This window comes from Dunckerocampus dactyliophorus, chromosome 13 (assembly GCF_027744805.1).
Source record: "Dunckerocampus dactyliophorus isolate RoL2022-P2 chromosome 13, RoL_Ddac_1.1, whole genome shotgun sequence".
Taxonomy (NCBI): Eukaryota; Metazoa; Chordata; class Actinopteri; order Syngnathiformes; family Syngnathidae; genus Dunckerocampus; species Dunckerocampus dactyliophorus.
The window spans coordinates 5,466,766-5,494,501 of NC_072831.1; the positions used below are offsets into that span (position 1 = coordinate 5,466,766).

At 42.2% G+C, this 27,736-nt stretch overlaps 1 protein-coding gene across 1 annotated transcript; it reads right to left on the reverse strand.

Annotated features, from left to right (window-relative positions):
- gabra2a (gamma-aminobutyric acid type A receptor subunit alpha2a) lies at positions 1-26,783 on the reverse strand. Its single transcript, XM_054797041.1, has 10 exons — positions 26,637-26,783; positions 26,447-26,519; positions 23,944-24,050; positions 20,232-20,299; positions 14,555-14,775; positions 11,471-11,553; positions 10,761-10,904; positions 9,015-9,167; positions 8,518-8,720; positions 1-7,401 (listed from the first exon to the last, which is right to left on the reverse strand). The coding sequence occupies exons 2-10, from the start codon at positions 26,509-26,511 to the stop codon at positions 7,099-7,101; spliced, it is 1,347 nt and encodes a 448-aa protein (XP_054653016.1). The 5' UTR covers positions 26,512-26,519; positions 26,637-26,783; the 3' UTR covers positions 1-7,098.
- Positions 26,784-27,736: the final 953 nt, after the last annotated feature.

Sequence of the window (27,736 nt, forward strand, 5' to 3'; positions counted from 1 at the left end):
TTATTTTTTTGATTAACAACAAAACATGGACATCAGCAGCTTACAATATCATATCATCAAACAAAACAGTTCATGTCAGTGATACCACATTTCTACCGGTGAGCTTATGGGTCACAAACACGTACAGGAATAACTCGCCTCATCATGCTTTGAATTTTGCGGGTTCACTCTATCACGTTTTTTTTCAAAAATATATTAATACATCGTGCTGTTTCGTGGTTGAATATGGCCTATAATTAGTAAAAAAAACATCCATTTTAGAAGTAAATTTGACATATTTTTTGCCTAAATTAAGCATTTTCAAGCATAAAGATGGCTATGTGATGTAAAATACAAATATAAGGCATTCAGAAGACGTGTTCAGAGACGTGATGAGATGTAGTATTCTACACTCGTCACTAGGTGTCAGTATTGTTTCTGTAATGTTCGGTGAGACACACAAGCGACTTCATCGCCTCAACAACAGGCTTTTATTGCAGGTTTAAATGATCTCACAACAGGCACAATAATCCCTAACAGGCTACTGTTGCAGTCGTAATCCATGCCAAACTAAAACTCAACTCTGAACCCCCGACGTCACTTCCTTCCTTCCTTCCTGGGCGCATTGATTTCACATAGCAACATAAAAACGAGCGTCTACACCGAGTGTTAACTTTTCCAAAATTAAAAAACAAAAACACAGCAGCAGTGGCTGCAGCTCCAATATGTAGCGTCACCTTTCGGTAGTGACCCGAGGCATTGTGAGCGCGGCACTCTCACTGATTGTGTGGTGAAGCTAGTCGCTAGCTGGCTAGTAGCTAGCCGGTGTTGTGGGGCGAGGTGTCACTTCTTTTCCCACAAAGCAGCAATGGAACGACTGAAAAATAAAAGTGCAACGACGGGCAGAGTGACTTGAGGTACGTGTTTCCCAAAAGCCAACACGACTTTCAACTGGGTGTGCAACTAGCGATTATTTTCTTAGTCGATTAATCTGAACCTTTGAATTAACTGAGCAATTGGTTAAGTCTGAGATGGAGCCAACACATAAGAGGTCTGCTTTCATGAATGACAAAGGAAATAAAAAAATATTCACATGGGATATTTACATTTTTAAATTAAAAAAAACTTTCAATATAGTGCTATCAAATGTTAGTCGCCATCTGTGTTATAAATGTCTTTTCTGTATGATTCAGATCATTTTTTTAAAAATACATGTTTTAAGTAAAAATGGGTGAATTTGCACATTTCTCAAAATCAAATGCAGAGCAGAAACCAGAGGTGAAGAAGTGACGAGCCGAGTCGAGCAGTCTTCCTAATTCCTTTATACACTTGTCATCGTAATTTTAAGACCAGTTGAAAAATTCTTAAGGAGGTTCTAAGCAGAGCTTCAAAATGCAAAAAGAAGAAATGGGAGTGAGACAATAAAATTTTGAGTAAGCAATTTATTGCAAACAAGCATTGAAGTGAAACAGGCTGTTCATCAGCTGATCAAAAGTTTAAGACCAAAGCTTGAAAAATAAATAAATAGACAGAAAAAAAGGAGTCAATACTGAGTAGTGGTGCCATTCTTGTTAATCACCTTAGAAATGGGTTTGGGCGTGCTTGATGCCAGTGTTTCCAGGAGGCTAGTGGGAATGTTGCTCCAGATGGTGAAGATGGCTTCACGGAGGGCATCCACTGTCTGGAACTGATGTCCATTTTTTGTAAACTACCCTTGCCATCCATCCCCAAATGTTCTCAATTGGATTTAGATCAGGGGAACACACAGGATGGTCCAATAGACTGATGTTATTCCCCTGGAAGAAGTCTTTTGTCAAGTGGGCTTTGTGAACTGCTGTCCTGTTGAAAAAAATCATTACCACAAAGACGACGGTCTTCAGTCGTGAGACATGCCCCCTGCAACATCTCCACATAGCCAGCTGCCGTTTGACGCCCCTGCACAACCTGAAGCTCCATTGTTCCATTGAAGGACCATGATGGTCCCCCCCTCCGATGTGCCATGTGGAAAACATCTCATGAGGGATCTCCTTGTCATGCCAGTAATGTTGGAAGCCATCAGGACTGTCAAGGTTACATTTTTTTAAAAACTGTCTTCCACCTTTCAATGTCCCATATTTGGTGCTCTCGTGCAAATTCCAAAGAGGCATTTTTGTGGCGTTGAAGGAGACGAGGCCTTTGAAGACTTTTTGTTCTTAAACCCCTTCTCTTGCAGATGCTGTCAGATGGTTATTGGACTGCACTCGACACCAGTAACAACTTTCATATGGGCTGAGGATGGATCTTGACGACAGCCAATCGGATCCTCCGGCTCAGGACCGGTGACATTTCTTTGGGTCTACCATTTGACTTTTTTGTTTCATAACCCTCAGGATGTTTGAAGAAGTTTAGGATGACTGTCTTACTGCGGCCAACCTCAGCAGCCTTGCTCATGCAGCTCAACAATCCCACCGCATTTTTGCCTTTGCCATCAAGAGATCGTGACAGTGTGAATACCTGACAGAAAATGTCACTGAATGCACATTTTTGCCAAGAGTTTGGATTTTCAAGGCTGTGGTCTTAAACTTTTGATTTTCACTTTAATGCGTGTTTGCAATAAATTGCTTACTCCATTTTTTTTTTGTCTCACTCCCATTTCTTCTTTTTACATTTTGAAGCTGCACTTAGAACCTCCTTAAGATCCAACAGTGCAAAATGTAAAGTTGTGCAATTTTTGAAGCGGTCTGAAATTTTTTAAATCAGGAGTGTATTTGCATTTGAGTTCATTTAGCCATTTTATGCTTGAAAATGCTTAATTTAGGCAAAAACCGCATACAGTTTGCTTAAATATGCAGATTTTTTGACTAATAATAGGCCTTATTCAACCACAAAACAGCATCATTTGATAGAGTGAAGCCGTGAAATTCGAAGCGCAAAGTACACCACAAATTTCTCCAGTCTGTGTCTGTGTAATGTACTTGATAGAAGTGTGTATTCTTTCACTATCCAACAATAAACAGAGAAATGTCATAAGGTGAAGCAGACTGTACTCTGCAGCACCTGAACTGGGTGACTGACTCCAAAGCAGTCAGCGCCTCACCAGCCATGAACCTGAAATGCATTTATCTGCTTCATTCACAGTGGAATAGAAATACACAACTCAGCTCGAATACAAATTTTATCGTGCATTTTCCTTCACACACATATTAGTTAAGACTGAAGGGAATTTTTTTATTTTCTTTTTTTTAAACATGGACGTCACTGTGTGTCTAGTATAAGCTTACAAAATGTGTTTTACGTAGAGGACACTTAAACACATAAGAACCCGTAATCGTAATAACTCATGGGTCACCGACACTTTAAATATTCCAACATTGGTCCTTGAAAGCTTTGTGCTTGACCCGAACTCAGTACGTTCCTACGTGACATACACAAAGTCATGCGACTATCCCAAGAAATGGCTTCCCCAAATATTGGGTGTCGGGTAAACAGGTGTTAAGGAGGTAGCTTATTTCCAAAAGCGTACCTTTTTGCCATTCAATTTGAACAATTCAAATGTTTCAATTGGGTGTCAACTATTACAATTCAACAATCCCTACTATATTCCTTGGCTGAATTTAGCTACAACTAGAGAAGCATTCGGAGAGCGCAGACCTCCACCATAGTTCCCCCGATACTGTGATTCACACCAAAATAATAATGCACCAACAAACATGCACATTAGCACTCGATAACGTAATCAAAGCTTACCTTTGTGCATAGTATCAGCATTTCGGACCAAATATTAGGTGAAAGAAAAAGGGGAAAAATACAGTATAGTGGTCTATCTGTGCAGTGTGGGAGAAAGTTAGATGGGGCGTTCAAGGATCGTCGAGCAAAGTGGGATGAGTCGCCGCTTGCAACAAACAACATATGCAAAAACTCTGGGATTGATTATTTTTGGAATAAAATAATGGCCCATATTTCCAAAATTGATATCCATTTAAATAAAATTGTATGTATTTATTTCCAAATGATTACGTCTCCCACAACCCGGTGGTTAGGGACCCTTGCCTTACAGCATGCTTGGGGATATGATGTGCTCTTTTGCACATTTGCAAATACTGTAATAATGCCACTTTTAAAAAAATGGCTACTTTATTTTAGAATGCAAGATTAATGTCAACATCAACAAAGGTAACCGTTGAATCGTATTGTTTGTACACTGCATCAAATCGTTCTGTTTTTAAAATATATCGTTTTTGAATCGTATCTACAATGTGTTTCAAATTGTCTACCACAAACAGATTTACATCCCTACACCTAAGCAGTCAGTTAGAGTTGAAACACACCTGAACAGTCAATTAACACATAATCTTATTTTAGTGACTCCAAGAAGCAGGATTAGTATCACCTGACCACTTGATGGAAAGGGACTGGCCTAGACTTGCTCCTAAATTTTGTTAAGAAGTGATATCATCATGCCAAAAAGGAAGGAATTCAGTCTGAACCTCGGACTGAAGATAGAAGATGTTCATCTATTGCCTTTTCCAAGTGCTTCAATCTCTAGAACGGCTGTGCATTCCATCATTGCAAAGCACAAAGAAACTAATTCTGTCAAAAATAAATCTGGGCAAGATTTTCACAACTTGGCAAAGAATAATAGTTTGAGATGTGATCAAGAATCCACCGATCTCTGTAAAAGTGATTGTCACTGCTGTGAAGGCTGTTCATGGCCATCGTCCAAGAAAAGCTCGATTCCACTTTGCTTGAGAGAATGTGAAACATGTGGATGAGTTTCGGAAGTGGGTCCTTTGGGCTGATGATACCAAACTTGAGCTGTTTGGGTAAATGGATGCTGCTTTTGTTTGGCGAAGTAAGGCTGAGCTTCAAGCCTCAAAATAGTGTTGCCAGAGAGGCATGGTGGTGGGTGCATCGTGCTGGGGGGGGGACTGCTTTGCTGCTTCAGGCACACAAAACCTTGTTGGGGTGCACAGGACCATGAAAAAGGAAAATTATGTTGATTTTTTCGAGAATAACATCAAAGACAATGATATCAAATCTGGTCCGGAAGTTTTTGAAGGACACCAAAATCCAGATTCTGGAATGGAGCATAGATCACAATCCTATGGAGAACGAGGAGTTCAAGTTTAGGGTCCATGCTCAGAGGCAAAGAAATTTGGATGATGTTGAAAAATTTGCAGAGGAAGAATGGGCTAACATCCCTCAGCAGACATGCGCCAACTTAGATAGTAGCTACTACAAGACATTATTTTCAGTTTTGAATCAAAAAGGCGATACTATTGACTATTAATTATCAGAGGGCTAATAATTTTGGCCATGGCATTTTTTTTTTCAAAACTTTATTCTATTAATTCAACAAATCAATAAAATGTTCATTTGGCCTAATGCAGACGTATTTGTTCTTGTGGACATACACAAACTATAAACACTTCTGATTTCACGAAGGGGGATAATGATGTTGACTTACTGTTTACTTCACTTTCAGGCGCTGTTTAAGCACTCCAAAGTATGGATTTGGCACCGTTATCGATCGGATAATATGTCAATGATATCCAATGCTAACCAGAAATATGCCAGACATTAACTGATGGCTACAAAAAGCATCTGGTCAAAGTGAAACTTGCCGAATATTGGTGGGGGTTTATGTATATATTTGAGCATGTATATATCATGTTAAAACTATAGAAATTATAGAGACTGTAAAATTTAAAAATCTCCCTTTTTAAGAAGGGGGACCGGAGGGTGTGTTCCAACTATCGTGGGCTCACACGCCTCAGCCTTCCTGGTAAGGTCTATTCAGGGGTTCTGGAGAGGACGGTCCGCCGGTTAGTTGAATCTTAGATTCAGGGGGATTAGTGGAGTAGTGGTTCCTGTCCTGGTCGTGGAACTGTGAACCAGCTCTACACTCTCGGCATGGCCCTTGAGAGTGCCATGGGAGTTTGCCCAACCAGTCTACATGTGTTTTGTGGACTTGGAGAAGGTATTCGACCGTGTTCCTCAAGGAATTCTGTGGGGAGTACTCCGGGAGTATGGGGTTTCGGATGAGCTAATTCAGACGGTTCCTTCCCTGTATGGTGTCAGAGTTTGGTTCGCATTGCCGGCAATAAGTCGGCCTTTGTCACCGATTCTGTTCATTACTTTTATGGACAGAATTTCTAGGCACAGCCAGGGGTCTCTGCTTTTTGCAGATGATGTGGTCCTGCTGGTTTCGTCGAGCCGTGACCTTCAACTCTCATTGGATCGGTTCGCAACCGAGTGTGAAGCGGCCGGGATGAGAATCAGCACCTCCAAGTCAGAGTCCATGGTTCTCACCCAGAAAATGGTGGAGTGCCATCTCCGGGTCGGGGATAAGATCCTGCCCCAAGTACCTCTGGGACTTGTTCACGAATTGGTGCGGCGTCTGCAGTGATGCGGACTCTGCGTTGGTCCGTTGTGGTGAAGAGACAACTGAGCCAAAAGGCAAAGCTCTCAATTTATCAGTCGATCTACGTTCCTACCCTCACCTATGGTCATGAGCTTTGTGTAGTGACTGAAAGGACAAGATCACGGGTGCAAGCGGCCAAAATTAGTTTTCTCCGTAGGGTGGCTGGGCTCTCCCTTAGAGATAAGGTGAGAAGCACTGTCATCCGGGAGAAACTTGTAGTAGAACCGCTGCTCCTCCGCATCAAGAGGAGCAAGAGGAGGGAGCTTGGGCATCTGGTCAGGATGCCTCCCAGATGCCTCCCTGGGGAGGTGTTCAGGATGTCCGACCGCTAGAAGGCCTTGGGGAAGACCCAGGACATGTGGGAAGACTATGTTTCTCAACTGGCCCGGGAACGCCTTATGATCTGCCATGAGGAGCTGGACAAAGTAGCCGTGGAGAGGGAACTCTGGGCCTCCCTGCTTAGGATGCTACCCCCGCAACCTGACCTCAGATAAGCAATAGAAGTTGGATGGATGGGTGCAAAAAAAAATTCTTGTTTTTCAAAATCGTTGACGCTATGTTGTACAGTATGTCGTAGTAGTTACCCACGCAGTGAGTGACAATGTCAAATGAGAAGAAGGGGATTTTCTATGTACGTAAACAGCTTTTGGATTACAAAAGAAAAATACAATATGGTGAAAAATCCTGATCAGCTATTTGGAATGAGTCCCTGTGGATCATTTAGCATGATCCAGATCTTTAATAACCGGTTCTCTGTTCAAGTAGGTAGCCCAGTACACAAGGTTAAAGCTCCCAAATAGAACAGGAAACATGATGCGGGAAATGCGGTCAATCTTGCTGACACTATTGAAGGTTTTCTTGTTCTGTTCCGGTTTCTTCTCAGGGTAAGCCTTGCTGGGATCACTTGGGGCACATTTGGAGATTGTGGGTAGCGTCGAGTCTTTAGTGACGTTAGGAGCGTAGTTAGCCACAGCCACAGCATAGGCATTGTTCTTCTTCATCACAGAGGATTCTTTTTTCTGCAAGGACAATACCACAATGAGACATTTTTAGGAAGCTCATTTCATGAAATTTTGAATTTGCTCGAACTGTTGTAAATCCCATGAAATAAAACTCACTTACAGGGAATGAAAGGTCAGCTTCACTTTCATATTTCAGGAAAAATAGTCAAATCACACATGGACTTGGTGCAGTATTGTATAATGTAATGACATGGGGCAAAGGTCAGAGCTCCATATATCGGTGGTGTAACATCTGTCGGGTGTTGTTTTAAATCACGTATGTTTTCTTGTACTTTTTCGTACAACTGTGGTAAGGCAGTGTCAGTGTTACATAATTGAAATTCTGTGGGACTTTAGTTTTGCATTTGCATTCCTCTCAAGTAGCAAACACAGTTCACCAGCACATTTCTCCAGAAGTTGAACATTGTTAACTCATTCAACACCAAAGACGTTTTTTTGCGCAAGAGGCAAAAAGACGCGATGACGCAACTCTCCACTAATACGTTTCAACTTCAGAACAATTTTAAACCATAAAAACGGTCCCAAGGTGGCAGATGTGCATTTGATAAGAGCTCAGGAGGGATCATGCGAATGGAACAATCACACATGACAGGAAGGAGGAAGCAAGAGAGCGTGGACGAGCGTGACGTGCAGAAGGTTACGCATTGTAGGGAAATTTCAAAGCATGCACACGCACGCACACACACAGTTCCAAATGTGAAAATTGTAAATAGTTCCTGGTGTTATATTTATAAATAAATTGTTATTTTGATGTAAAACAGCAAAGCAAAAAAATATTGTGTCGCAAAAAGCTGTTTTTCTCCCTTTTCTAGTTGGGAACTGATATTTTCCTGAAACTTACCTATGTTTTACTGTTGATTACTAAAGAACGGAAAACGGTAGAAACAATTTTTCTGATGAAAGCTGGAAGTCTAATCTTTCTTTTGGTAGGTTCCATGTTTATAAAGCCTGTGTGCCTTCAAAGATCAGTCAAAATCATGTAAAATGGCCGCTACTGAAGGGGTTGCCTTTTGAAAAATGGCTGGGATTGAATGAGTTAACTGGCCTTGAAGCTGTCACCTTTCCTATGGTGACTTCTACAGAGGAAGACTTCCGAGGGTGTGTCAGTTGTACCTTGTCATTAACGACACTCTTTCCATCCCAGGCCCAGCCCCGCTTGGTGAAGTAGTTGACAGTGGCAAATTCAATGAGGGCGGAGAAGACAAAGGCGTAGCACACGGCAATAAACCAGTCCATCGCTGTTGCATAGGCCACTTTGGGCAGTGAATTGCGGGCACTGATACTAAGGGTTGTCATTGTGAGAACCGTCGTTACACCTGCAACGAATAGAGAAAAATATATAAGTCTCATAAATGCCTAAAAAAGTAATACCCAGAGTAAATGGAAAGCTGTCCTTGAACCATTTGGAGTAGAGGCATGGCTTGAGGCTCTTTTGAAAGCTCACAAGCTGAAGCTTTCTCCCCAGCAGAAGCTGTGTAAGTGCTACTCACACTGAAGAATAGGAGTTTGAAAACACAGAAAATCATTTTTTAGGTACTTTTACCTAAAATTTTTGTTCAACTGCGACATGCACGACTGTCTTTATTAATTACATTAAAGTATGGACTCACCAAATACAGTTCTGGCTGGAACAGACTCTCGATTGAGCCAAAAAGAGACCTGGGAAAGGATTACTGTCATGATGCAAGGCAAATAGGTCTGGATCACGAAATAGCCAATTTTCCTCTTCAGGTGGAAGTGGGCAGTCATGACAGTGTATTCACCTGAGGGGAGAGTCAAAACATTCATGAAATAAGTCAGAAATATTTACTTGAGCTTGGAAATGTGGTCTATTTCTCGGAGAATGTTCACATTCAGCCATATTCAACATGACATATTAAACACTCAAGGCTGGAGTGAGAGCCCGCAGTGCACAATAAAGCATTTGCAACTAGGAACAGTGTGAATTTCTGAACATTTCTGCAGTTTTGCCAATTTTGTTTAGCGCGGCATATCAGTCAGTTTAACAATACATTTTTGACTGAGGTTGTAGTTGGCAGTGGTGTAAAATTGCACTGCATCCTACTCATGAATGGTTCTAATATTTTCTCCATCGCATGTAACAAAATACTGTAGTAGTAACAAAAAGAAATATAACAACATATATATATACATAAATAATTACATTTTTATGCAAAAATGACCAATAAACAAAAATACACTCAATTACAAGTGCAAAATGTATTTCAGAGCACAATATTAGGAGTGTATAAAATAATAGTTAATATTTGTATATGCCAAGGAAGAACATGCAAATCCAAAATATATTTTCAAAATACATGGATTTTAAAATAAAAAATAAATCAAACAATCGCATTAACTCTTTCGTATTTGTAAGTTTTTATAATCCCGAACGCCCGATCCCAAAGACGTATTTGTACGTCTTTCGTATTTCAAAGACGTATTTGTACGTCTTTCACGTTTTAATGCGTAAGAGGCAAAAAGAGGTGATGACGTGATTGCACACTAATGGATGTCCCTTCGAGAGCAGTTTTAAGCCATAAAAACAGCCACAAGGTGGCGGCAGAAGTGCACCTGACAAGAGCTCGGCATGTGAATTTGAATGGAAAAAACATACATGACAGCGAGGAGGAAGTGGAAGAGCGTGGAGGAGTGTAGCGTGCAGAAGGTTCCGCATTGGGGGGGCAAGCACTTTTTTCCACACAGGGCCATGGAGGTTTGTTTTTTTTCCCTTAATAATTAAAAGTTTTATTTACACACTGCATTTTGTGTTCCGTTGTGTGGTCATTGACTAATATTAAATTTTTGATGACCTGAAACATTTTAGTGTGACAAACATGCAAAAAAAATGAGAAATCAAGAAGGGGGCAAACACTTTTTCACACCACTGTATATTTGCTCCATTATTACAATACAGTAGGGGAAATAAGTATTCGATCCCCTGCTGATTTTGTGAGCTTACCTCCTGACTGTGCAAATCAAGGAACCCTGTAGGGGGGAGTCCAGGAGTAATTGTCGTTTAGGTTTTAGAGTTTAGAGTAGGGTTATGCATCATGTTTGGCTTTGTGATTGGGTTAGTGTTAGGATTTAAGGGTGCATTATGGTTTCTGTTAGCTTTAGGGTTTGGATTTTGGTTTGGTATGTTATTTGTCTGTTTGCCGACCATAATTTGTCAATCCCCAGCGCAATTCACTCAGAAGAGGCAGTTTACTTCCTAGCCCAGCTTCTAATGCTCACAACTGCCCCCTGCTGTTCAAATTAAATTCATTTGAAGTATGTAACAGTCAAGAAAAGCTCATAATCGATTCAAAATTGAAGAGAGATGCCCTTTTTGGCCCATGTTGAGTACTGCTTACCGGTGCTGGATTTAATGGTCTCCTTCCCGACTGTTTGGCCCACCAAGTCATACTGGTTGAGTCTGGATCCGTCAGCCGCCACATCCACAGACTGGGAGGCATTCCGCGTCCAAATATAAGTAACTTCATTCTTTGTGTAGGCATCTGAAGCACAGAGAGACAAATATCAACTCAGCAGTTCTCCAAATCCCCTTTGTTATATTAACTAAAGTGGCACACTGACAATTCCTTGAATTGGCAATTCTACTTTTTTTACCAAAATAAAGCACGGCTTAGTAAAGGCATAGGTAGCTAAGACCGATTCACTGAACAACCATATATCTCATATACAGTCCCCTTACACAGTATGTACAGTACATATACTTTTTTTAGAATAGCAGCGTAGCACCTGATGGAGAGCAGCAAGTCAAATGTATTAAACATATTTTATGCTCTACTGAATGAATGAATGAATTTGACTACCAAGATGGAGGATTATACATCCAAGCTCAACAGAAGGCGATCAGACTGTTACAACAAAGTATCAGAGCTTTTCCTGGAGAAGAACTGGTTGCATTTACTTCACATACAGATCAAAGGGAAGTCTGTTCAGTTAATAAAAAATAATAATAATGTGACTGAGAAGTATTTCAAAAGAATTTGCATTAAATAATAAAACATAATGTCGTCTGCAAATGCGATGCCGATGACATGAGCTGTCTGATACTTACAGCTGCCAAACTTGAGAGGACATGAGTGAGAGTCCATGGGAAAGTCTTCCAGGTGCATGGGACATTCAGCCTGAACTGTTAGCCTAGGAAAAACAAAACATAAAAAAATAAATTCCTGCTGGGTGAAAGGAGTGCTACTTAAAGTAGTATCTGGGTTGTGGTTTGTGTCAAACTATATGACTATGAGTTCTGTACGACAAAATCCTATAGTCTATATACGCTCTAATTAATGGACTGTAGTCATTGTGATCCTTGACATTATATAAAAATAAAAGAAATAACATGCATTATTATTATTATATTGATATTATTAAATCTAATGACTTATAATATATATATATATATATATATATATATATATATATATATATATATATATATATATTATTAAACATTCTTTTGAAAAATGTAAGTCTTCCATGCAGTGGGTTTCTGCAAAAAGCACTGGTCGTCATATCGCTGTTATAGTTACTAGCAGGTAGGGCTGGGTGATACGGCAAAAAAAAAAGGTCACAATATTTTTTTTTTATCTCATCCGATCTCGATTATGATCATCACAATTTTTTACAGTCCATCCATCCATCCATTTTCTTCCTCTTAACCGGGTCTGGGTAGTAGGGAAGCCCAAACTTCCCAGTCCCCAGCCACCTCTTCCAGTTCCACCGGGAGGACACCAAGGTGTTCCCAGGTCAGCTGTGAGACATAATCCCTGCAGCATGTCCTAGGTCTGCCCCGGGGCTTTCTCTCGGCTGGGCGTGCCCGGAACACCTCACTGGGGAGGCGCCCGGGAGGCATCCAGACTACAGTATATGCCCAAACCACCTCAACTGGCTCCTCTCGATGTGAAGGACCAGTGGCTCTACTCTGAGACCTTCCCAGATGACTGAGCTCCTCACCCCATCTCTTAGGGTGAGTCCAGCTACCCTACGGAGGAAACTCATTTCAGCCGCTTGTATCCGAGATCTCGTTCTTTTGGTCACAACCCAAAGCTCATGACCATAGGTGAGGGTGGGAACATAGATCGATCGGTAAATTGAGAGCTTTGCCTTCCGGCTCAGCTCTCTCTTCACCACGTCTGTCCAGTATAGCGGCCGCATTACTGCTGACACTGCGCCGATCCGCCTGTCGACCTCACGCTCCAACCTTCCCTCACTTCTGAACAAGACCCCAAGATACTTGGACTCCTCCACCTGGGGCAGGACCCCATTCCCAACCCAGAGAGTGCAATCCACCGTTTTCCGACTGAGAACCACGGCCTCGGATTTGGAGGTGCTGAGTCTCATCCCAGAAGCTTTACGCTCAGGTGCAGACCGCCCCAGTAAATGCTGAAGGTCACAACCCAGTGAAGCCATCAAGACGACATTGTCTGCAAATAGCAGAGACAAGATCCTAAGGCCCCCGAACTGGACTCCCTCGACACCTTGGCTGGGCCTAGAAATGATGTCCATGAAAGATATTTACAGAATCGATGACAAACGGCAGCCTTGGCAGAGGCCAAAGCTCACTGGAAACAGGCTGGACTTACTGCAGGCAGTGCGAACCAGGCTCCTACTCCGGTTGCTCAAGGACCGAATGGCACGAAGTAGCGCGCCACCAATCTCGTACGGGATTTTTTACAGTCATCCCTCGCAATATTGCGGTTCGATTGTCACTCCCTCGCCATATTGCTTTTTTTTTCAGAAATTAATTCATGAAGTAATTATCGCTGTTTTGTGGTAGACTATATGGTCGATTATTAGTCAAAGGACTGTCAAATGATTGCACTTTTTTATCAAATTAATCCATTTTCGAATTGATTAGTCATGATTAATCACCATGTGTGAAATATGCCCATTTTTACTGTATTTTATGAACAAAAAGATAAATGACATGACACAATTATACTGTAGAGATATTTGTATTAACATAAACACGACATAAACATAAAAGATACCACACGTCTGAAAATCTATTTGCCTAACACTAGTCCCTTTAATAGTAGCAGAACATCTGAAGCCCACTTTAACCGTGTTATTACGATCCATGATGAGTTCAAAGACACCAAGTAATATAAGTTCAACTCATATGTTTTGAATGTTGATGTATTTCCTTCTTCCAAAACAACAATGCCATTATATTTCATATATACAGAAATCCCTTGTTTATGGCAGTTAATCGGTTGCAGACCAGACTGTAATAAGTGAATTTCCACAAAGTAGGAACCCTTATTTAAAAATTTAATATTTTCGTAGTTAGAGCACAGAGGACCTGTTTACGACCTTCTAAATACGTTTTTTAACATTAAGCCTCTAGACATGAAATAACAACCCTATACCCTACACTCGTAATCCCCAACATAACATATTAAGAGAAAATAAGACACATAAGACATAAATAAGACAGATTGGACTCACAGTGGCTATTGCCTCATGAATGTAATATTAACGACGCCTAGTGACAGTGTAAAATATGACATATAACATATGTGAATGTGTCTTCTGAATGCTTTATATTTGTATTTTAGTTCATTTAGCCGTTATGCTTGAAAATGCTTAATTTAGGCCCGAAATACATAAAATCTGCTTGCATACGCATATTGTTTGACTAATAACAGGCTGTAGTCAACTATGAAACATAGCATAATTTATTGATTAATATATTTTGAAAAACCATGATAAAATGAAGCAGTGAAATTCAAAGCACGAAGTGGCGAGGAACGACTATAATTTATTTTATAGTCCCATTACCATTATTAGAAACGGTAAAACAGACCCAACTGGTCCAGAAAGACCGACACCCCACACTGAATCTCCATCCTTTTCAAGGTTTCTTCCTTTAATGACGTTTTTCTTGCCTCTGTCGCCGAAGTGCTTGTTCATGTAGGGTTCAGTTGGTTTCTTTAATGTACGAGGAGCGTGGTTCTCGACCCGCTCCGTGTGTAAAGCGCCTTGAGATGACTTCTGTTGGGAATTGGTGCTATAAAAAAAAAACTTGCCAGTCTACTAATATGAACCTGAACCACTGAAAAGCAATGTTTCATTCAGCTTTCTAGCCAGTTACATGAGCCAATGTACAGTAATTACATTAAGCAAGTTGGCACGTCACCTCATGGTGTAGAGCAGCGTTCCATCCTCCATAATCCTCAATAGTTTGTTGGGCATTGTCATATTGTGGGCCACAGACTTCTTTCCATTGTGAAAGAAAGTATCCGGAGTCCAGATCTTACTGGCCATCAAGTTGTTGAGAGGCAGAATGTTCATTGGGCCATGAAACTTCAGTCGCTCATCCTTCCAGCTCTGACGGAAGAAAACATCTACAGTGTATTCCTGAAAGTGGAAAAAAAAGGGGCATCGCATCAAAATCACTCAATGCCACCCAATATAAATACTTAAAATATTTGTGGGACGTTTGAGCTCAGTGAATTGAACACATATTACATTCCTTATACCATTTTTCAAAAAAATATTAAAGTGATCGTCACCAAAACAAGGTTATTTTCACTGTGAAAAATAACATTGAAAGGAATATTTCTGGTGTTACATGTGTGCTCAAATGTTGACATACTGTATTTACCTTTTATTTTACTCCTTTCATCACTAAAACCATTCTTCAGGAGACTGCAGAAGAAGGAGGACGAGATGCTGCCTCAAGAACCCTCCCACCCAGAACTACCCACGGAATACATTGTCTACATATTGTTGTGCTTTTTTGTGTGCTGTTTTTCCATTGTTGTTGTATATTTTTTGATATTATGTCCGCTCTTGTGTGGCGGGCTTTTGCTTGAACACTCGAGGAGATAGAGTAAGACTTAGACTTTATCGCTCCACAAGTGAACTTGCTTGGTTACAGTAGCTCAGTTGCAGAAGAAAAAGACAAACACTCGTAAATAAAATGCACTGCAATATGAATAAAATAAAATAAAATAATATTAGGTAAACAAGATTTGCATATTTACAAATAGTGTGCAAAAATATAAGTAAATACAAGTTAATTTACACACTATAAAAGGGAGGGCAGACAGTACAGCGCAATAATATTGTGAATTATCTTTTGCAGGCAGGTGAGGTATTATAGAGCTGGATGGCGTGTGGAATGAATTAAGTCCTGTAGCGTTCACTGTGGGAACAGAACTGGAGGAGTCTGTTGGAGAATGAGCTTTGCTGCCCCTCTATTGTCCAATAGAGTGGGCGGTTGGGGTTATCCATGATGGTTGTGTCCAGTGTCCTCCTGTCGCTCAGTGTTACAAACACCTCCAACTGAGTGCCAATAACTTGTTCGGCTTTCCGGATCAGTTTGTCCATCGGGTTTATGTCCTTTTTGCTTGAGCTGCTCCCCCAACAAAGCACAGCAAAGTACAGGCACTGGCTACGATAGACTGGTAGAAGATCTCCACCAGCTTGCTGTACACATTGAAAGACCTAAGCTTCCTCAGGAAGGACAGTCTGCTCATGCCGTTCACATTTCCCAAAGACGCCATTCGCCGCGCCAGATTCTTTGGTATTGTATTTCGGCACATTTCAAGGGCAGTTGTTTTTAACTGCGCCTCAGATAAAAGAAAGTTTGGGACTGAATGTGTATTACCGGGGGTGCTTCTACTATCAGCTGTCCTGTCTATATTTCTTCGACATAGACCGAGAAAAACACAAGTATTGATGTAGACAGAAGTAAACAAGTCACTAACCCGGAAGACAAAATATGAAGCAGAGACGTGAAACGTGAGGCATAAATATCACTCAATAAATACTTCACACAGCAACAAATACTTTCAGCAGCTTTTATCACCCTTTCTAGGGGGTTTTGTTTGCTGAAGAGCTGCTGCCCTACCAAACCAGGATGCTGTACGTCATGACACTTCGGAGAGAGGACTGGTAGAAGGACAGCAGCAGATGTTGTGACAGGAGTATCATCAGGAAGCGCAGTCGCTGATGTGCCTTTTTAACCAGGCAGTTCCCCAAGTGATGAAATATGTGTGTCCCGAAACTTGAATGTTGGCACCCTCTCCACACCTTCCCCTCATATCTCCAGTGGCTGATGGTCATTCTTTTTCCTTCTGAAGTCGATGCTCATTTCCTCTGTCTTTCTGGTGCTCAAGGTCCATCCATCCATTCTTTTTCTATGCTGCTTATCCTCATTAGGGTATGCTGGAGCTGATCCCATTTTTGGGAGAGAGGCGAGGTACACCCTGGACTGGTTGCCAGCCAATCGCAGGGCACATATAGACAACAATTGGACATATGGACAACAACCATTCACACTCACATTCATTCCTTTGGACAATATAGAGTCTCTGATTAACCTAACCTAACCTGGAATGTGGGAGGAAACCAGAGTACCCGGAGAAAACCCACGCACGGACGGGAAGAACATGCCAACTCCACACAGAGAGGTCACACCTCTCCACCAGCCTGTGGAGCTCCGCCCTGTTCGCAGTCTCATCTCCACCATTGATCAGGCTGACCACTGTTGTGTCGTCTGCAAATTTGGCATTGATGCTGCAGGCGGGCTTGCAGTCATGGGTGCACAGTGTCAATGACCACAGGAAAGGGCTGAGGACACAGCCCTGTGGGGCTCCTGTGCTCAGAGACAGGGATGACGAGTGGTGGGGGCCCATCCTTACTGACTGTGGTTGGTTGGTTAAAAGGTCCCGTACCCATAGGCACAATCTGCTTTTTAGGATGGTATTAAAGGCAGAACTGTAATCTACAAACAGCAACCTTGCATATGTTCCTGGTTTTCCCAGGTGGAGCAGTACAGTGTGGAGGGCGATGGAGATATCGTTGTTGGTCGTCCTGTTGGTTCTGTACCGTTGAGGGCCCAGAGTGGGTGGAAGAGCAGCCTTGATGTATTTTAGCACCAGTCTCTCCAGGCACTTCATAATTATGGGTGTTAGCGCCACAGGGCTATAGTCATTAAGGCCTGTTACTGCCATCTGTTTGGGCACTGGCACTATTGTGGATGTTTTGAGGCAAGTGGGGACAGAGTAATGAGACCGAGGAATAAATATTTGTCCAAAGTTAAACTCTGACAAAAAATCTCGTTTGACCTGAATAAGAGGATTGTCATGCATGGCTTTCACTCACCGCAGACTAGTATTCACATAAATGTCCATGGTGTGTGCACATATACAACAACAGTCTCAGAGAAGTTACCGCCAAATGAGGATCCAGAACCTGAACTTTTTCAAGTTCTAGAACCTGATCGAGCCAGAAGAGGGTGAGACGTCAAAGCAGATGAGGGCAGAGAGAGTCAGGACCGCCATAACTTGGTGGTATAAATGTGGAGCTTGCGAATCCATGCTGACAGAAGTCGAGTGTGTTACTATCAATAGAAAGGCATTGTGTATCTGGCGAGGAGGACACTGCTCCAAGAGACTGCAATTGTTAGCGCTAACAAACCCTGCAATGGTAGAAACTTTTTTCCACCTACCCAAACTCAACTGGACGCCCCAGGCCAGCTGGTCCACATGGATGACTGTCCATCGAGTAAGTTACCCTGAAATTGATTCTGATAGGCGCTGTGTCACATAGAAAAGTAGCTCCACAGCATTAGCTACTACAATAACAATGTCGCTTTAGCTTGCTTAATATGCAGGTCACGGCATGTAAATAGAGTGTTGTTGGCGGTTTTATTTAGAGCAGGGGTCACCAATCAGTGCCCTCCCTTGTGACCAACAGGCATGTATTTTCATCACTCAACACGCCCGTACGCCTTGTCGGTCTCCAGGCACGCAACCCGCAAGCTCCAGACAGGAGCCCAGTCCCCAAAACCTGACCAGAGGTACCATGAGCGCACACATGTACGCCGGCTCACCGCCCCGTAGCATTCACAGGTTGAGCGACAGGGAGAGAGAGCGAGAGAGAGAGAAAGAGAGAGATCTTGCGCAGGTTCACGGCTGAGACGAGAGAACCACATTCTAAATATATGAGGTTTCCGGAGCTCAGCTTTCACAGCATTGGTGTAAAAAATACTGAACAAACCTTAACAGCAGGACAAAATAACACAATCCATCCAATCCAATGTGCATGTGTGTCAGAGTCAAGCTATCAAAGGTAGAAAAAAAGTATAGACATGGAGGTGGAGTGAAATTATCTTCTGCAAGTTTGATGAGCATGAAGCATGAATGAAACATTAGTCCATCTCCCTGTTGCTTTCCTTTGAGGGTGCTTTCACTTCCGTCTCTCTGCCCCTCACATCTGTGCCACTTTCAGTCCACATCTAAGTGGAGCCAGGTGGGGAGGATTGGTGGCTGCAATTGTGACAGAAAACTGAAGAAAGCTTTTAAGGCATGATGATGTGTGTATAAGACGGAAGCATGCCGGCAAATGCACACTTTGCTTGAAGGAAACTGGGGACAGGACACTGTGCTTTGCTGATGTCCTGAACTGTGGGTATACAGAAGAATATAAATAAAATATTTATCAAACAAAATCTATTTTTGTATTAATTCAAATTAATTAAGCAAGCAAGTCTATTCAGGGGTTCTGGAGAGGAGGATCCACCGAATAGTTGAATTTTGGATTCAAGAGGAGCAGTGTGGTCTTTGTCCTGGTCGTGGAACAGTGGACCAGCTCTACACTCTCGACAGGGTCCTTGAGGGTGCATGGGAGTTTGCCCAAACAGTCTACACGTGTTTTGTAGACTTTAAGAAGGCATTCGACTGTGTTCCTCAAGGAATTCTGTGGGGAGTACCCTAAACGATGTTCGAAGTCTTTTTATTGGTCAGTCTTGAATGCTGGACTGACAACTATTGCCAACCATCGTCAGTCAATGTTGGACAAATTAGTATGGTTACTTTTAACTTGTCTATCTTAGTTATGTCTTCATTGCAGCCATTTCAGGGTCACAGGGTCCGATGACAAAGACATGGCGATGAAGAGTGGTCGGCTTCAAACACAGAATGGTAAGTGTAAATTGCCTTGGAGTTGCTTATCCTTCAATTATTGTTTTAAATCGGCTTCTTGATGAGCAACAGTATGTAAATAATACTTGACTGACTGTTCTGTGGCAACTTTGACGCCGTTCTCCTCCTTTTTTGCTGTGTATCATAGCATCAGGAATAGCATCCTAGCATTCAAAATGCGTTTATACCGTACTTTCAAGCCAAATGCTTCAAAGCAGTCTTCAGTGAAATGAACGCAAAGCCGTGGTCCATTTGTCTCTTGTCCCCTGAATTTGCTTCGTTCACTGTAGTCTTAAACCTTCTTCTTTTGGAAAAGAAAACAAACTGACAGTATCATTTGGGCAACACAAGATTTTGGCGTTAATACTATTTTGATGAAAAATATAGCAAACGAAGTCGACGAGCTGCCTCTAGAGGGGTTTGTTTACTAGGCGTTAGCTGAGAGCTGCGCCTTTGTCGACGTCACTTGGGAAACGCCCTTTTTTCTAAGGCGCTCGGTCCATAATGGCGCCTGTCACGTACAAAAATGTAATTTACAAATTTGCTGTTTGCTTTCAAAAAACGAACAACGTAGAACATAAGTACGTGTTGTCATCATATCATTTACACATGCACAAACAGTTGTTAAATCCAGATAATGCAGACTTAAATAATGTTCCCACCATCGCGTTGGCTCTCCTGTACAGTCTAACAGCTCAGAGCATTGGAGAGAATTTGAGGAGTGGACCAAAATCCCTCCTGAGGTGTGTGCGAATGGTGATGATTTTAAATTATGATCTATTTGATGTTTAGCACAGAGGCCTATTATCAGCAACTGTCAGCATCAATCATGAGTTATGGCTACTCTGGATGACACAGTGTGGGTGGAAGTGTGAGAGTTACCATGTCTGTGTCTGACACTGGGCCAAAACTGGTCACATAGATGTCCGTCTTGACTTCTGTCTCACGATCTGTGTCAAACAAAGGATTCATTTGAGAAATGCATATTCCATAACGGTTGACTGAATAACAAAAAATAACCCACAAACTACACAGCAATTAAACACCTTAAACGTCTGAGTAATTTCAAGCAGTCACACTGACCATCAAATTTCGTTACATCCTATGGCAATATGTCATCACCCATCTCTGTAGTTAATGTCATGGTAATACCATCCATCTTCCGCTTATCCCAGTCCGGGTCACGGGGCTAGCAGTCTCAGCAGGGAAGTGCCTGGTCCCAGCCACCTCTTCCAGTTCCACCGGGAGGACACCAAGGCATTCCCAGGCCAGCTGTGAGACATTATCCCTCAAGCGCGTCCTAGGTCTGCCCCGGGGCCTTCTTCCGGCTGGGCATGCCTGGAACAACTCACCAAGGAGGTATCCGGACTAGATGCCCGAGCCACCTTAATTGGCTCCTTCTCCTTTGAGCCCGTCCCGGATGACCACCCTACGGAGGAAACTCATTTCAGCCGCCTGTATCCACGATCTCGTTCTTTTCGGTCATGACCCAAAGCTCATCACCATAGGTGAGGATGGGAACATAGATTGACCGGAGCTTTGCCTTCCGACTCAGCTCTCTCTTCACCACCACGGTCCGGTGCAGCAACCACATTACTGCAGACGCTGTGCCGATCCTCCTGTCGACCTCACGCTCCAGCCTTCCCTCACTCGTGAACAAGAGCCCGAGATACTTGAACTCCTCCACCTGGGGCAGGACCTCGTTCCCAACCCGGAGGTTGCAGGAATTTGAGTAACGGTTTGGTTTATTTCAACCATGCATAACAAGGTTACATGGAAGTACAGCAAAGCCTGTTCAATCCCACCCCTTCTCCGTGTCTCAGCAATTACTGATTGTTTGTTCACTTTCTGTGTTCAACATGTACCACTTTACCAGATTTCATCGCCGGAACAACAGGTTTTTATAGCAGGTTTGAATGATCTCACAACAGGCACAATAATCACTAACATGGGCTACTGTTGTGGCCCTAACGTTGCTAAAACTCAACTTTGAACCCCCAACGTCACTTCCTGTCCGCCCCCCCACAAGGAACACATTTACATCAACACGTACACGAATGGCTTAAACGGCTTACCTTGTGCATTGTTGCACTTGTTGCACTTCTCTAAAAAGAAACGTTGCAAACCACCACCATTTTTGTCCAGCAGCTGTTTGTTTTGCCTTTAGCATATTCTAAATGTAAAATATGTAATTAGATATTAGGGGAACACCGATTACAATTTTCTGGTCGATCACCAATCAATCCCTCAAATTTAAATGAAAAGTTGAGAAAATTGCTGTCCATCCATCCATTTTCTACTTCTTATCCGAGGTCGGGTTGCAGCGGCAGCAACCTAAGCAGGGAAGCCCAGACTTCCCTTTCCCCGGCATACTTCGTCCAGCTCCTCCTGACAGATCCTGAGGGATTCCCAAGTCAGTTAAGAGACATAGTCTCTCCAATGTGTCATGGGTCTTCCCCGAGGCCTTGGACATGCCCTGAACACCCCCCAGGAAGGCGTCCGGGAGGCATCCTGACCAGATGCCCAAGCCACCTCATCTGGCTCCTCTCAATGTGGAGGACCAGAGGTTCTACTCAGAGTTTCTCACCTTATCTCTAAGGGACAGCCCAGCCACCCTATGGAGAAAAATAATTTTTTGCTGCTTGTACTCGCGATCTTGTCTTTTCGGTCACTACCCAAAGTTCATGACCATAGGTAAGGGTAGGAACGTAGATCGATCGGTAAATTGACAGCTTTGCCTTTCGGCTCATCTTTCTCTTCACCACAACAGACCAATGTAGAGTCCACATCACTGCAGACGCTGCACCAATTCGCCTGTCGATCTCGCTCTCCATCCTTCCCTCACTCGTGAACAAGACCCCAGGGTACTTAAACTCCTCCACTTGGGGCAGGATCTCATCCCCGACCTGGAGATGGCATGCCACCCTTTTCGAGAACCATGGACTCGGACTTGGTGGTGCTGATTCTCGTCCCGACCGCTTCACCCACGGCTGACAACCGATCCAGTGAGAGTTGAAGGTCACGGCTCGATGAAGCCAGCAGGACCACATCATCTGCAAAAAGCAGGGGCCCAATCCTGCAGCCACCAAACCGGAACCTCTCTACGCCCTGGTTGCGCCTGGAAATTCTGTCCATAAAAGTAATGAACAGAATCGGTGGCAAAGGGCAGCTCCGGCGGAAAACTGCTGTTCAAACTATTAAATTATTTCAATTCCTTTAGTCTTTTGATTTTTACATTTTCAAAACAAACAAAACTTGCACAAGGCGTTACACTGCAGACCTGATTTGAGCCTTTTACCATAAATAAAGTGCGCAGTGACCGAAAATGGCTGCTCCCCCAATGCCATTAACGCCATAATAATCCTAGTAGTGCAAGCTATTTTGTATGACACCTTAAGTAAGCAGGATGTGGCGTGCGGTGCTCTTACTTTGAAGGCCAAAAATGAGTTGTGTGTGTTAAGAAGTTCTCGACTATTGCTGAAGAGAGGAGCTTCGTACATGAATAAACGTGCCTCCTGCAGCTGTGGCTCCCGTTCATTTACACCGAACTTCCACGACATCAGCAGGCATCCTGAAACCCTCGGTTACAGTAGCTTTGCTCTTTTACCAGTCATAAGCGCTAACAGGTCACTGCCTAGATTTTTGCATCAGATTTAGCCTTAGCTTGGTTTTTAGCTGCCAGTCTGGCAGAACAAAAGGTGACAGTGGCTGACTTTCAGACCTTTGCAGAGTTAGATAAGATCGGTGGATAAGATAGGTGAATAAGATCAGTTTCATAATGATCAGCCGATCGCCAATACCCCAAAATGAAGGAAATTGGCGCCGATCATCGGCCAGCAATTGAAAGCTTTTATCAGGCCTGTCAAAAATAATGCATTCATAATTTATTTAATTACGTTAAATTTTCTAGTGTACCAAAGCAAGCACGCCTCTCTGTTATGACGGCACATGGAAGCACAGTGGACCGTCCCAAAACATTCTCACGCTCTTTTATAACTTCATTCTGACCTGAATTCCAACACCATATACTGTATGTGAGTTGCATTCCGTGAGATGCATTCAGGGACGCTCCGAACATCACAAAAAACAGCGTGTGTGCGTAAATAAACAGGAAGATAAAGCATCAAGTGGATATTCTTATCACTCACTTTGTAACTCTAAATTCAGATGCACAGATGTTGGAAAATACATTGAAAACGAGTAAATTTACCTTCGATTATGTGATGTCTTTGAACGCAACCTCTCATTACTTATTAGAACACGGTTTAAAGTGTGATTCAAATGTTCTGCTACTATTAAAGAAACTAGTGTGGTATATTTTTAGCTTGATTAACGTATTCAGTTCATTAAGAGCTGCTAAGACGTACAAATATATAGAATCCTGTCCCATCTTTTATCTTTCTGTTAATTAAATACAGCAAAAATGGGCATATTTCAGACAAAGTTGCTCATGGTGAATAATCATGATTAATGAATTAAAAAACAGCGATTTATCTGATTAAAATTTCTAATCATTTGACAGCCCTAGTTTTTATGTCAGGCGTTAAAAATCTTAAAAACGAATAGTTTTTGAAACATGGAATGTTAAACTTACCTCCCAAGCCCGGTCTTAACCTGTTGTCATATCCATCCAGTAGACTGTCCAGGATCTTCGTGAACGTTGCGATGTCTTTGCGTGTTGCATTGGAATCGCCTTTGGACCTAAAACGTCACAAATAACAGCATCATGAGATCCCATTAATCAGCATATTGACCCGACTGTATGATGTAATACATATTTTCTTCCTTAAAAATGCCTCAAAAAGATGGGTCGTCTTATTCTTGGAGCTCTAGAAATGTATATGCGCAAGCCAGCAGGTGAACCCGGGTGCCGAGCCGTTCACTTCAGCTGAAATGTGAACTCTACATGGAGCAAAGACGTTGGCTGGTGTTAAAATTGCTGAATGCAGAAATTGCGTCGGAAGTGCTTTCTCTCCACGTCTCTTTCCCTCTTTAAAGGAATATTTTAGTCACTATGTTTACATGCACCAGAACGAAAAAAAGTCTAAATTATTGCATGATTTGGGCTGAAACCAGTTTTTGAAAATGCATGTAAACACCTTAATTATATTACGTTTGACTGTTTAAAGGAAAACTGTACTTTTTGGGGGGAATTTTGCCCATCATCCACAATACTTATGTGAGACATGAACACACGTGTTTCTCTTTTCTGTGCGTTCTAAAGATATAAAAACAGATAAAGAGGCAGCCCATTAATGCACGTAACGGGACACACCTATGCCGCCAACAAAGCCTGCAATCAAAACACCTCCAAAAACCTCCAACAAGGTTTTATGGTTTTATAAACATGCTGTAACCACGTAGTAACAAGTACATTCATAATAACATGCAATACTTACACTATTTTGTCCTACTTTGGTCCTTTTAAGCATTAGTGGAGCTTCCTACCTGGGCGCATTGATTTCACATAGCAACATAGAAACGAACGCCTACACCAAGCTCAAAAATAAAAACACAGCAGTAGTGGTGGCAGCTCCAATATGCAGCGTTACCTTTTTGGGAGTGGTCTGAGGCACTGTGAGCGTGGCGCTGACGCACTCTGATGAAGCTAGTCGTTAGCCGGCTAGTAGCTAACCGTTGTGGTGTGGCGAAGTGCAATAGTAGCGTAGTTCGATTATGTTAATAATAATAATAATAATAATAACAATGTAATAACAATGGAGCGTTGTTGGCGCTTTTTGGAGTGTTTTTCAGAAGGCTTTATAGGCAGAATAAGCGTTTCCCGTTACGAGTCGTAATGAGCTGTCTCTTTCTATCTGTTTTTATGTCCTTAGAAGGCACAGAAAAGAGAAAGACATCTGTGTTCATGTCTCACATAAGGATTGTGGATGGTGGGCAGCAGTTTTGCCTTAAGTCAACACACGCAGTCTATGTGATTGGAAAGCAAATCCAGCTTGCATGTACACACTTAATGCCTCAACTGCTGGCAACAAAAATGAGTACAATCCTGAGGCAAAATGTCCAAAATGTGAGACACACAAGCACCAGACTTGACAATAGGCTTTTATTGCAGGTTTGAATGATCTTATAATAGGCACAATAACCCCTAATAAAAAAAACACAGGCAACGTGGCTGCAAATACAAATGATGCAATAAAATCAATTTACCGCTACAACGTAGTTCAATGCTCCTCACTGAAGCAAGAGAAGATAATGTAATAAGAAACTAAAACATTATCAAATTATCAAGGCGGACAATATCATCGACTTTGTTTTTTTTTTAATTGTTCGATTAATCGATTAATCGATTTATCGATTATGACAGACTTTAAACTATACAAGCAAGTCATTTCATTGGTATGAAGTTTAAGGGTACACATTTTTAACACTGCAATCTCGTTCAACCCCTTGCCAATCCAGTGGCGGGCCGTCTCCTGTTTTCATGACAAAGCCAGGGTTTTACGCAAACACCTGTTTGCGTGCCTCGGTGTGATGTACGTCATTGATTCGAATAACACATGCTTAACCAGGATGCGATAATAACTACGCGCCTGGTAAGCACTAATTTTAGACCAGTGGACGTCAACAGATGGGATAGGCTCCAGCTCACATGTGACTCGAACGACAAGAGAAATTGGATGGGTCAATTAGAGTCAATGTTAAAAACAACAGACACAAATATTGTATGCTACTATATAGAAAGTTTAATATAACTATACCTCTAAATACACCCTATATTTTTAAATAAATAATTATTTGTCTATATTCATTACTAATTCACTTATTTCGTTTTTTGTGTATTAGTATATGTATATTATATGTTTAGATACGTACTTAACCTTTTGATTGGGGGCTGAGCACCCCCTAAGGGCACCACCTAGAATCGCCCCTGCCGTGTGTACCTTTTCAGGTCCAAACGCCGTAAAAGTCAAATCACAGAAAGGCTACAAAACCAGGCACTCCCCCACGTAAGGTGCGATTGGTGTCCTTTAACGTGGCGTAAAATCAGCCTCTCTTCTCTGAGCCACAAAACCATAAAGCCGCGTCTGAGTTCCTTCCCAATAAATCAACGGAACGCTGAAAGAAAAGAGCCTCACCTTGTGTGCAGCGCGATGATGTAGACCAGCACAACCGTAAGACGACAGCTCCATCGTCCTGTCATTGTTAAACCTGCGCGTAAACAAGCGGGGACGCCTTCAAAAAGCAGCAACGTGAACGACTACAAACGTGATGTCCTACTTGTCAAACAACTGCGGTGGGATCGTGCACATTTTTGCAGTCGCCTACCTGAAGAGCGACAGGTGTCCGCCTCTGCTGCTGCTACTGTTGAGAAACGTCGAAACACATTGAAGACGTCTGGAAAGGAAATGGGTTAGCAGCAGGTGAGGACCGAACCGCCAGAGTGGGAACTAATCGCAAGTCAGCCGCAGCCGACCTGAGTGCGCTGCCGTCTGAGTAAATAGCGAGAAGAAGAGCTCCTTTATTTCCAATCATCACTGATGCCTGAACGCACGGGTGGATAAAAACCTTTTTTTCCTTGCTCATCCATGCACGTAAAACTGCATAGAAGAGAAAATAGGATATTTCTGGCAATGGCAGAATAAATATAAGAATGAGAAGGATTTCACAACGTTAAATGAACAAAGTGGAAGAAGACCCATTCTGTTTTGTTTCTGGTTTAACTCATAAGAACACTTTAAATGTCCTAAAATGGTGCTTGACTTCACTCATTACTAAGTGAAGTACTGTATACTAAACATTTTGGAGTGGCCATGTCACATGACCACATGTCACACACATACTCACAAGGGTGATACAGTACTGAAGATTTCCCTATCAATCCGATACCAAGGGAATACAGGCCAGTGATGCCAAATGATTTTGTGTTTTTTTTATCCAAACCAACATATAGTCGCAGTAGTCTTGTTTATCGCCGTCAATTGGTTCAAGAAATGTCCTTATTTACAGTGGCATGAAAAAGTGTTTCCTCCCTTCCCGATTTCTTTTTTTTTTTTTTGCTTGTTTGTCACATTTAAATGTTTCAGATTATCAAGAAAATTCGAATATTAGTCAATGCCAACACAACTGAACACAAAATGCAGTTTTTAAATGAAACTTGTTATTATTTGGGGAGAAAAACATCAAAAAGTGATTGCCCCCCTAAACCTAATACCTGGTTGGGCCCCCTTAGCAGCAACAACTGCCATCAAGCGTTTGTGATAACTTGCAATGAGTCTCTTCCAGCGCTGTGGAGGAATTTTGGCCCACTCATCTTTGCAGAATTGTTGTCATTCAGCCACATTGGAGGGTTTTCCAGCATGAACACCTTTTTAAGGTCATGCCACAGCATCTCAATAGGATTCAGGTCAGGACTTTGACTAGGCCAC

What these genes read in the sequence shown, in the direction of transcription:
- gabra2a (XM_054797041.1), bottom strand. Translation starts at nt 26,511, where the DNA reads ATGACAGGACGATGGAGCTGTCGTCTTACGGTTGTGCTGGTCTACATC. An exon ending in CAGTGTCAGACACAGACATG is followed by an intron (nt 14,776 to 20,231) that starts GTAACTCTCACA and finishes TTCCACTTTCAG; the next exon opens with GAATACACTGTAGATGTTTT. An exon ending in TCCAGCCAGAACTGTATTTG is followed by an intron (nt 8,721 to 9,014) that starts GTGAGTCCATAC and finishes TATTCGTTGCAG; the next exon opens with GTGTAACGACGGTTCTCACA.